Source organism: Callithrix jacchus, chromosome 6 (genome assembly GCF_049354715.1).
Source record: "Callithrix jacchus isolate 240 chromosome 6, calJac240_pri, whole genome shotgun sequence".
In the NCBI taxonomy this organism is placed as follows: domain Eukaryota; kingdom Metazoa; phylum Chordata; class Mammalia; order Primates; family Cebidae; genus Callithrix; species Callithrix jacchus.
The window spans coordinates 136203884-136216053 of NC_133507.1; the positions used below are offsets into that span (position 1 = coordinate 136203884).

General features: G+C 34.9%; 2 protein-coding genes across 9 annotated transcripts in view; both read left to right on the forward strand.

Moving 5' to 3' along the window:
* SPAG16 (sperm associated antigen 16) overlaps positions 1 to 1093 on the forward strand; it is a 1454415-nt gene extending 1453322 nt beyond the window's left edge. For 2 of the 6 annotated variants that reach the window (XM_078328429.1, XM_078328428.1), the window contains one exon: positions 705 to 1093. In XM_078328429.1, the coding sequence (XP_078184555.1) occupies positions 705 to 880 (176 nt within the window). In that variant the 3' untranslated portion in view covers positions 881 to 1093. The remainder of the gene's footprint in view (positions 1 to 704) is intronic. The other 4 variants (XM_078328427.1, XM_078328430.1, XM_035305611.3 and 1 more) reach the window with 4 other exon arrangements.
* A 549-nt stretch (positions 1094 to 1642) lies between these two features.
* Positions 1643 to 12170, forward strand: part of VWC2L (von Willebrand factor C domain containing 2 like) — a 174598-nt gene continuing 164070 nt past the window's right edge. For all 3 annotated transcript variants that reach the window (XR_004744841.3, XM_002749746.6, XM_035305612.3), the window contains exons 1-2: positions 1643 to 2352; positions 4712 to 5181. Coding sequence is in view for 2 of the 3 variants with exons in the window: in XM_002749746.6 (XP_002749792.1) it covers positions 4792 to 5181 (390 nt within the window). In the remaining variant the exon portion in view is untranslated. The remainder of the gene's footprint in view (positions 2353 to 4711; positions 5182 to 12170) is intronic.

Genomic DNA, 12170 nt, shown 5'->3' on the forward strand with positions numbered 1-12170 from the left:
ATGGTACAAAAATTATGCAAATATACTGTGCTGTATTTTTTTTTAGAAACAAAATTAACAAAATTTGAATTCTAAGCTATAGTAAAACCTCCCAAGTCCTTTTTAAATGGAAGTATTTATTTCCACTTCAGCTACAAAAAAAAAAAAAAATATTTGTTGAGTGCATGAGTATCACAATTTTTAAAGCAGGAATGTATATTATTAAGTTGCAAGTAATGACTAACAATTTAAAAAATAAGTTTAAAGAAGAATACAAATTTTAAAATATAAATTATTCATATAGATACAGATATATGTTTTCCATAAGTTTTTAAAGCTATGCCTTTTAAAACTTTTAAACATATAATTTATTTGAAAAAGAATGTTGCTTTGCATAGTTGCTTTCAAAATCATATCCTCAAAATGCTTTATTAGTCACAAATAAAAAAGAATAGTAGGACATTTGAGGAACTCTGCATATAAAGGAGAAAGAGCATTAGGCTTTATGTCCCAATTCAAAAATGTTATAATCTAATGATTGATGCGTCTTGATTTTGGCTCAATTTATTTCTTATACCTACAGGAGCTACTTTATATTTAATAACTGACATCTAACACAGAATGATAATTGAAAGAAAATAGAATGCTTCATTGCTTATAAATTGTAAACGCTTGAAATAAAACTTTGATTCATTCTCTTTCTCCTGTCTGTCTGTCTCTCTCAGGTCGAGTTTTAGCTCAGGCGAGTGGCAATGGTGTTATCCATTTGCTAGATCTTAAATCTGGGCAGATTCACAAATTGCTGGGCCACGAAAGAGAGGCGCACACGGTTGTGTTTTCTCACGACGGGGAGATTCTGTTTTCTGGAGGATCTGATGGCACAGTTCGAACGTGGTCTTGACCGTCAGCATATCCCGCTGCGGAGGGTATTCCCTTTAAGGCTTGAAAATGCCTCCTGTAGTCCCAAACCAGTAAATAACTGGTTAAATGTGCCAGCAGGTAACATTTACAGTTTGCTTTAAAACGTGCTTTGGACATATATTTTAGTGCTCAGACTGTTACTAATAAAAAAATAACTTTATGCTCACTCATTTGTGTCGGGGTCTTTTTTCTCTCTCGTTTTGATCAGAATTTAGAGACACGTCTTTGCTAGGGGTTTTGAAAGAAACAGCTTTACAATGACGCCTAATGACAGACTAGATGAATTACAGGAGATTGATTTTTAATGTTAGAGAACAAACTGCAGGAAAACCTGCTACTTTTTTTTTCTTTTAAAATCAGATCCAAGCTGCAGGAAGAACTGAAGTTTAATCATGCAGCACCGGGCAAGTCTTTCTGCTACCAAAGGGTCAAATAGAATCGACGAGCGTACGTTTTTACAGATTCTTTGACAATGATTATGCTTTATCTATTAATAATAATCAGGGACTGCAGATAGCTTAAATCTAAATGCAAGCCTTTTCCGGAACTTTCATCTCTGCAGCCCATCCAAGAATGCGTTAGGTATAATTACAATTTTTTAGAAAAAAAAATTTTTTATTTGTAATTTCAATGCAAATAAGTATCTCGCACATAGAATGCCTTTACCACTCCTGATGCACGCATCCGCTGTATAAAGTGCGACTGCTTGGAGAGCACTCTAGCCTCGTCTAAAGCAGCTCGGGGATTTCGACAGAGCTGGGCTCAGAAGCCAGTTGTTGGCGCTGTCCGTGGTGCTGAGGAATTCCCGGCTGCCGGCAGAATGAGCTCCAAATCAGCAATCTGCAAACTGCTCTCAGTGATGCAGAAACCCAGCTAAAGTTGCTCCTTTCCTTCACGTCCACAGTTAGTATGTTCCGGCGTGTAATAGGGGATTCAAGCAACATACTGTGAACGATGGTGATGGTACTGCCAGCGGAGTGGGCTTTAAGCTATAGCATGCTGTTGCTGTTTGTGATCCTCAGAGCCTAGCCAAATCACCTCTACTGCCGTAGCAAACACTGTGTAAGTGAACTCATGTGTGGAGGAGGCGTAATCAGCCGGGAAATTTCATAGAAGGATCTAAGAAAATGCTAAAAATAAGTTCAACATGATTCTGCTACTGGGGTCTGGATTTCTACAGGACCAGCATTGCTTCTTTCTTTGAATTCTGAAGACCAGTCCAAAGCAAATTTCTTATGTGTGTCTGCTGTGTTTCTTTCTGGAAGGGCGGGAGACTGCTTCTTTACTGTGTTTTGAAATGGGAGGTAGAGAGAATGGATTGCCTTTAATTCATGCCTAAAAATGTATTCTTTGGGTAATTAAAGAAGAACTGCTTTCCTAAAACATACCTGACCTTTTAGTTCATTTTGGGCTGTGACCCCTACCTCCACCATTAACCTCCAGAGTGATTAGGTAAGTGTATCTTACGACATGAGTTATGTTTGTTTTCTCAAAGAAATAGATGCAGTCATTTTAAATCATATGTAGCAATATGGGGAGGGGGGGAAAGTTAAGATGGGAAGTGATCCTCAGTTTAGCAATGTTTGCTTTCTTATTAAACATCTTCAGATACACATTATATTTGATTTCTCCAATGTTTCTTCTCTTAAATAAATAGTGTCTTAAATTGTAGTAGGGCAGCTCAATTATGAAGAAGCCTTTTAAAAAATAGCCTAAGAACTTTGTTTTATTGAAAATAAAAGCTTGTTTTTTACCATGCAGATTTTAAGATATATTTCACATAATAAAAACATATTTAATGTTTATATGAAGTAGATATTACATTCCTATTTTACCTCTAAGTTTACATTTACCATAACCTAACACATTAATGCCTACCTGTGGCTTACAAAGAGATCATTTTCTGTCTATGTCCCTTTGAAGCAGAATCGTATGTGTATTTTATATGGCTTATCTTGCATGTATTGACAGATACTGCTAGAATATTATAAGGAAGCACAGCAGCTTTCTTTTCCTCTAAGGTAAACTTTGTAAATATGTGATGTACAAATGCTTGCTTTAATTAGTAAATTATATTTATGCTTTTTCAGAAGCTTCTGTTATGTTTGTTATATCTGTAGTAATTTGAGAGGAAAAAAATGCTTTGTCAAAGGGAGCTTCCAGATTCTCAAGTAGAATTATAGGTTTGCATTTTCTTGTTCTGTCATGACTCATTATTTTTGACATATTTTATAAGAAATCATCTGCTTTATTATTGCCTACTCAAAGGGAATTCTAATATCAGAGGATATCAGAGGAATTCTAATATCAGCTTTCTCTGAAAAGAGAGCATACTACCTTCCATTTTACTATTACTAGAATTTGCATATTTACCTTAAAATGCAAATATAATATGTTTATGAAGTTTCCTAATATCACTTTATAGTATTTTAAATTATCATCTGTATATGTTAAAGTGAAAAGAGATGGTTTTCATTGCTCTTAATATAATCTGAAGATGAACCAATAGATAACATTTATAACTGACCTGAAAATGTCCTATATACAATCTTAGTAACATTGGCATGAAGCCAATCACATTTAAATAAATGAATAAGCTATTTGACAACAATTTTTCTTATTTATTACTCCCTAAAGTCACAGTTTTCCCAGAGCCTCTGTGTGAGCTAGTCATTCTAAATATTTAAATAAGAGCCCACTCCCAACACTTCACATCAAGTACCAGTACTAAGTGGTATTTACAAGAGTCAGTGTCACGAAATTAATAAGTCATATTTTCTATGAATCGTTAATAATTACTGTTTTAAGCAACTTCCATAAAGTTTTAAGCTGACATCTTTGTGCAAATGGCCTACAAGCAAATATTTTTGACATTTCAAGAGTTATGTTTTCAAGAACTCAAAAATTGTAACTATATTATATTGAAATGTTTAAATAATACTATGTATCCACTAGATTTAAGTTACTGTGAAATAAATGTATAGATAGATCTCTCCTGTCCACAAGGAGCTTACTTCCTATGTAAAATAATGTGGACAAGAATACAAATACATTTGTTTTTAACAATTTCTTTTAAGCACATAGAATTCTCTTGTATTATTTTATCTCTATTTCAAATTTTCTCTTGTATTATTTTATCTCATTATTTCAAGTTTTTTTTCTCTTGATCGCTATGGAATAGTCATGCTGTTTTTGTTATTAACAATATTTCAAAAATCCAGATTCATGTTCACTGAAATAGGCAACTGATGTTGATACCATCGTTGTTCTCCCATTATGGGCATAAATAAAAAACCCTTTATAGTAGCTTCATCCTAATTACAATTTACATTCAACTGCTGGTTTATTCCTTTCATTTTAGAATTTGATTTTTTTTCACTAATCTCTTGAGTTGATACAGATGATTACAATATATGTTCCATCACTGACTAGTCCAGTTTAAAGAATAACAGAAAATGTGAGTTCAAATATTCTTGAGCTATTTGTAAGTTACTCCTTGTAATCACCTTTTAGGGCTCAGTAAAACCATTTCTTTGCAATCTTGACAAAGCCAGATGTTTGAAATTCAGAAGGAAAATTCAAGCTGAAGTTTCCCATATAAAATAATCCAAAAGGACAAATTTTAATGCATATATTGCCAAGTATCAACTCTCTAAACTTCACAGTAAGGCATAGATAGTTGCATGAACTTAGTCTATTTGAAGTCTTAGTGTCTTCCAATTGATCCCAAACAGTTTAGGGGCATGGACTTAAATGAATCTATCTTCACTTTATATATGTCAAATTATTTTTTTTAAACATTTATTTTCAGCCTACCCCTCTTGTATTCTCATGGAAGAAGCTGAGTATATTTAATATTAGGAGCACATCCAGAAGTCTTTGAAGAGGGGGATGGCTCTTCATATTCATGAAGCTTACATACTTCTGTTGGTAATCCCTGGATTGGTCACATCTGCTGCTATCAGTCATGAAGACTATCCTGCTGATGAAGGTGACCAGATCTCCAGTAATGACAATCTGATCTTTGATGACTATCGAGGGAAAGGGTGTGTCGATGACAGCGGCTTTGTATACAAGTTGGGAGAACGATTTTTCCCCGGGCATTCCAACTGTCCATGTGTCTGTGCTTTAGATGGACCTGTTTGCGACCAACCAGAATGCCCTAAAATTCACCCAAAATGTACTAAAGTGGAACACAATGGATGCTGTCCTGAGTGCAAAGAAGTAAAAAACTTCTGTGAATATCACGGGAAAAATTACAAAATCTTGGAGGAATTTAAGGTATGCGTTACCCTCCGTATTTATTGAATATTAACTTTTCATACCACGTGCTTAGTAAATTGCTACATTAAAGCCAGAGTTGGAAAAATGTACTTTTTAATTTCCCTTTAAATTACAGCAATTCAATTCTAATTAGCATAAGTAGTACCATGGTCAACAAATGGCCAGGTGGTTTGTTGATCATATTTGTTAAGTTTCACAATAACCTTTTTTTTCCCAGAAGTATTTGGGGTATGCCTAACACCTTTTATTTTTGCCCTTAAAATTTCTTCTCTATTATTACAAAATATGTTTTTTTAGGGAAACAATTTTGTGTATAGTATATGTGTCTCTTAAATTAATTTTTAAATTGTGTTAGTTTTGTGTGTGTGTTGCTTATTAGCCTAATTTGAAGTTATTTAACAATACAGTCTAGAATTATGTGTTTATTGTGTGGAAAAGCTAAAGCTACAGAGACACACTTCTTAGCTGTGGTCTTCATATTAGGAAAATGCACTTGGCCTACTTGTTGTCAAGTAAGATCCTCATTCTGTTCTCTGCCCGCAAGATTTTTTACTTACCGGATTCCACAGAGAACTGAATTTTTATCACAATCCATGTAAGAGTAGTAAAAAACACTGTAATCTTTTTCAGCCTATATGGTATATTTTCGTTTCTCTTATACTTGTGTCATCTTTTCAAAGTAGCTTGGAGTTCATTTTTATCTCTTACTGGACTTTCTTTTCTCCAATGGCTAGTTTTAATCGGGATATCCTATAAGCCTGATCTGAACCCTGAAGGTGTAAATACATGAAAAATGTCCATCTTAAATGTAATGGCAGTTTGTGCCTTGGAGTGTCTGTCATACTGATGGCTTCATATAAAATGTTCCCATTTCATCTAACCACATTCTGTGACAAGGTGCTCAGACCTTAGAGGAAAAAGAAGATATAGCTAGTTTGCAGTGTGGGTGTCTATGCATGAGAGAAGACATTTCCATTATTAACACTGGCCCAACTTCTCTCTCCTCAAGAGTCAAATGGTGCCAGAAATCAGTATGTAGAAAAAAAAGTTTCAACTGATCATCATTAGAGTGAACTGTGTATTCGTAGTTAACTGTATTTGGTTCCTTCCAGGTTGTGGGTTCAAGCCAGTTCTAATTTACCCAAGAATGCCCAATTATTTAAACTAGATTCCTTAGGACATAAGGGAAATTTTAATTATAATTATGACATTCAACATCCTTAGACATGTTATTCTTGACTTTTGTCTTTCATATATTATTTTATTACACAAAATTAAGAATTAAAACCATGAGTGTCTAGTAAAATTATTGTTGTTGATGCCAAATAATAGTTGAGCATATAGTACATTTATTAATAGCTTTATGATCTCTAAAATGTTGTATATACTTCAGAATTACCTATTTTTAATTTCATCTTAATGGAAGTAAGTATGAGTACTCAACACATTTAATTCTAGACATGGTTCTGGAGTCATATCACCCTTTTCTAACATGCATTTATATCTAGAGTAGAATACAAAAAGGTATTGTAGGAACAGTATTTCATAACTAGCAAAAATAAAAATAGAAGTTTCTGAGATTTATATAATTTGGTAATCTGTATTTAATAAAGAAATTAAGATATTGTCTAATTAACTTAACTTGCTATTAAAAATACTGTCATTTTCCCTCTATTTATTAGATTTAGTTCACCACAAAGGTAATAACTATGTTACCATGTCAAACAATACAGAGATATTTAAAGAAAAATTAATGATTTCTGTACCCATTCTAGTTATAACCCTACTGTAATCTAATTAATCCCTACCAATTCTTTCCTAATATATGATCCATTAATATGCAGTTTTTCACCTGACTTTTTGTGTCATAAATTTTTTGATATGATTTTAAAAATGACAGATATCACCCTTTCTTTTTTTCTTTTTTACAAGTATTTAGAGTCATAAAGAGCTTTAGAGACTATATAGGGCAAATGTATAAGAATGAGGAACTGATGCCAAGAAAGTTTAAATTACTTATCCAATATTGTCAAATTATTTACTTTAATATCTAAATGCTCTCATTCTAACAATGCTATATAATCTCTCATAACACTCTGTCAGTAAGGTCAGAGACCTGGATTCAAATCCCAAATTCATCAATTGGGTATAAGTTTTTGAATGGAGTTCTTAAACTTTTTGAAACCACAGTGATATTGACTAAAATAGCCATTGTAATAATCACTTTCCTTAGGGGGAGAGGTTGGAATACTTAATACAATATAATTTCTGTGAAGTCACTAACCTTGTGATGATGGGTACACATTAGGTATTAAATAAATCGTTGTCCTCTCCTTCTTAACTTTAATATCCAGGGATTTACTCTAAATTCTAAATTCCTCTATGGCTTTGCCTACATTTTATAATGAAAGTTAAACTTTAAAAGACTTTCAAATGAAGAATTCTAACACCTTTTAAAATGCTCTACTTATCCATATGAACCATATAACTCTAAGTAAATATTAGCCATGATCTGTTATCTTGATTCTCTTCCAACTCAGCTTGCAAGGAACAAGTAATTAATTATGAAAGATGGATAAACCTTTCATATAATAATGTTGATATGTTATTATGGAAGCTGTATTGAGATATTTTTACATTTAATGTATTCACCCAATAAGAATTTATCAGGCTGTTCAGTAGATAAGATACTACAGAGATACTTATATTTGAAAGTAGGATATCTAGAAGCCAAAATTTCTGCTCACAAGAAAGACATGATCAATGTGAAGAGAGAAGGGGGAAAAAGCAGTTGAAAGTTAAGTATATTATCATGAAGACCCAATATAACTCCCAAGAGACTGTGGTGTCAGAGGCTTATCAACATGGTATAAGGCTTGGTTACACAAGAATTTTCTTCAGGATGCTCACCCTATACCCCATGTAGAGTTGCCTGTTCTTCAAGAAGTACTTGAAATTGATCCGGGAAGACTGAAATTCCAAAGAGGAAACTGCCAGAGCAAAATCAGAGATTGGAATAAATACAACCTGCAAAGAGGAGGGAGATGGGAATAACTGGAAGCTAGATAATTACTAAAATGCTCTCTATTAAGAAGTAAATTCAGATATGTAATGGTGGACAGTGGATGGAAGGGCCTTGAATACTGGGCCAAAAATCTAGATTGGTCTTAAAAAGAACAGGAAACAAAATGCAGATTGTTGTGCACAGAGATGACCTAGTTACAAATAAATAAAAAAGAATGTCCTACATCCAAGCACAGAATTGAAGTAAAGGGAAAAAATAGTGGAGGAAGGAAGTCTGTTACAGGAAAAAAAAAAAAAAAAAAAAGAATGAGACACACAAGGACAAATACATTCAGGACAGTTTTCAGGGCAAAATCTAATTCCCCTGCTATAGTCTAGATTCTACTCATTCTCCTCTCCAAATTATACTCTTGGCAAGTTTTCTTCCCTGTGTGTTTGCACTGCTGTTCCACAGTATGGAACACTTTTTCAACATTGCTCCCCTGATTAAATCCTACTAGACCACTTCAAGGCTCCATTTAAATCTCATTTCAATTGGAAACCCCTTTTTGTCTGTCCTACCTCTTATTTCCCACACTGTATCACTCCTCTCCCACATGTTCCCACAGCCTGCAGTACACACCATCAAGAACAGTAATTGTTGTCTGATACTGTGAAGAGCTTATGTATATTATGACACATTTTATTTTGTAATAACACTGTGAGAATTATACTTTTATTAGCACTGTTTTACAGATAAGAAAACTGAAGCAGCAGAGTGTAAGTAACTTGTCCAAAACCATACAGCTGGAAAGAGGAAAAAGTCGGACTCCAAGCCAGGTAGCTTGGCTGCAGAATCTAAGCTCCTCACCACTTCTACTGCTCTATCCCAGCAATGATGCAATATATCACATTATAATGATATTAAATTATATCAAATACAATGTGAAATAATATAATGTGAAACCACTTGTCTCCTCCATTAGTCATTGAACTCTTTGAGGCTAGGGACACTGTTTTCTTTCTTCTTTTTCCCTCTATTCCCAACACCATATGAGCTACATAACAGTCATTCCATACATTTTTGGATGAATAGCATATCAGGTCAAATTATAATTGAACTTACAGGATAAAGAATTTAGAATCTCTTTAAAATGATTTAGTTTCTGTTTATATGTTGATCTCTTCATTTAAATTAGTTAAAGAAGCACTGAGAGCTGACAAAAAAAAAATGGTCTTTGGGCAGTTAAGATGGTACACATTGTCTCTTATGATAGGAGTGCCTATTTTCATCCTGCCTTTACTATCTTCCTCTCTCAACCCCTTCCTAACCAAGGCTTGTCTTGGATTGTGTCTCCATCCCAGCTTTGCAATGACTACCCAGTGTTTTAGCTGTACTGTCTCACCCTATGCAGGTACAAAACATAAGTCACACTTCAGTATTTTCTGATCACCAAATTCACATGTAAATGGATCCACATGTCATCTGATAGGAAAAATAATATTTATAAAGGTTGTGGTTTTCTTATTTCATTTACTGATATAAGTTTTGAAAATGAATTTCTCTCTACTGTTTCTGAAAACTCTGAATTCCCCAGTGTTTTGGTAATATTGTATTAAGATAAAGGTCATTGTATAGTAGGTTCTCTCATCTTTCTTTCATGTGCATCTAGGCAATATGACACTGGAACCTACTTTTTAAGAAATAAAGCTTATAAATAATAAATTATAACAGCAGTTTCTACCAGAAAAAGTTTATTGAAAATGTAGGCTTAACTATCTTATGCTGCGTTTCTCAAAGGAAGAAATATTTTATTTTACTCAGTATTTTAATAACTCTGATTCTGCTAGAATTAGCCTTTTTGACTATTTCTTTATACTTTAAAATTGATACTGATTTAGTTGTAGGTCATATACTGAAGGTTATACTATATGCAGCTGAAAGAAATCTTTCAGCTTTTGCATAGCTTGTTTTATTTTAAAGTGATTTTCTCCAGTCAATTCCCAGAGTCCCTAATTCAGGATTTGGATTTGCCCAAAATCTGCTCTTCCCTGCTGACACTGACCTTTGTGCTTTTCCCACTATGGGCCAAAGACAGTGGACTAGGTCTCCGAATTTTATTTTGAAAGGTGCAGTGTGAATATTTTTTCAAGCTGAACATCTTATGGGTTTGTTGCTCCTTTTATAAAAATGAGCATGTTTTTATGCTGTGTTAGGTTGCCAAGTTTTTGCCCAGAATTTTGTACTTAACACTTAAATCTCAAGAGAATAAAAGAGGACCCACCTGACCAACATAGTGAAACACTGCCTTTACTAAAAATACAAAAATTATTGGGGCATGGTGGTGGCAGGCGCCTATAGTCCCAGCTACTCGGGAGGCTGAGGCAGGAGAATCGCTTGAACCCAGGAGGCAGAGGCTGTAGTGAGTGGAGATCACACCACCGCACTCCAGCCTGGACAATAGAGGGAGACTCGGTTTAAAAAAAAAAAACAAGAGTAGAAAACCAAACACCGCATTCTCAGTCATAAGTGGGTGATGAACAATGAGAACACATGGACACAGGGAAAGGAACATCACACACCAGGGCCTGTTGGGGGATGGGGGGATGGAGAGCTAGGGGAGGGATAGCAGGGGGTGGGGGGATTGGGGAGGGATAACATTAGTAGAAATACCTAATGTAGATGACATGGGCATGGATGCAGCAAACCACCATGACACGCATATACCTATGTAATAATCCTGCACATGTACCCCAGAACTTAAAATTTAAAAAAAAAAGGACAGAAATTAAGCAGTGGGATTATTTTGCCAAATCATTGCATGCATAAAAATGTTGATGCCAGTTTGGATTTGGAATTGATTTGCCCTTTAATGGGTATACTTATACAGAGATAAGTTTTTCAACCCTCTCATTCATAGGTGCCCCACCATTAATACCCCATATTGTAAAATTAAATCTGTAAAAATGTTTGAGTAGGAAGAAATTTTGAATTCAGGTTTGGGAAAGTCATTTGCTGTCTGGTTGTTTTGTAATATGGAGAAATAAATGGAAGGCAAGCATGTTCTAGGAGCTGAGGACCAGATTTATGAAAGAATGGAAAACCAGAGGCTGCAGAGATACCTCAGTTGAGGGGAATGACAGGTAATTCACTGCCCCCTACTCAGCTATCCACCTGCCACTGTACTAGTGTCTATGAAAATCACAGGAACTAAGATGTTTATACAAAGCAAAGGGGTACAAAAAGGTATGTACTCCATTTTGCATATACCTTTCCGAGGTATAAGGTTGTATTTATTTTAATAATAGAGGAATCAGTGGATTTTGAGAATATAGGTGGGGTTTTTAAAGAATTTTAAAATTTCTAAGTTCTCAACAAATGGGTAGTAGAATCACCAGGGTTTTTCTTTTTATTCCGAATATCACTGTTGCTCAGGCTGGAATGCAGTGGTGTGATCTCAGCTCACTGCAACCTCCGCCTCCCGGATTCAAGCAATTATCCTGCCTCAGCCTCCTGAGTAGCTGGGACTACAGGCGCAAGCCACCACGCCCACCTAATTTTTTTGTATTTTAGTAGAGACGGGGTTTCACCATGTTGCCTTCAAGGCTGGTCTCAAACTCCTGAGCTCAGGCAATGCACCCACCTTGGCCTTCCAAAGTGCTTGATACTATCCCAAGAATGTGCTAGAAAGCATCATGATTTCACACAGCAAAGATAACTGGGTATCTTTGTCAAGAAGTTGAGAAGATTAATTCCATAATTATTGGCTCTGCAAAATTCAGTTTCTGTTTTGCAGAGCATGTTGTGGTTTTTACCATTAAAATGGCTTTGAGTGAGTTAAGGAATGCCTTTTCCTTTCAAGTTGCTGCAAAATAACAGCAACTGAGTCCTTACTGCTGCTTATCTGAGGCTCGGCCTCAGCATGCAGAATGAATGGGTTCAAAGTGGATATTCTTGGTGGGGAATTCCCATCTTTGTAAGT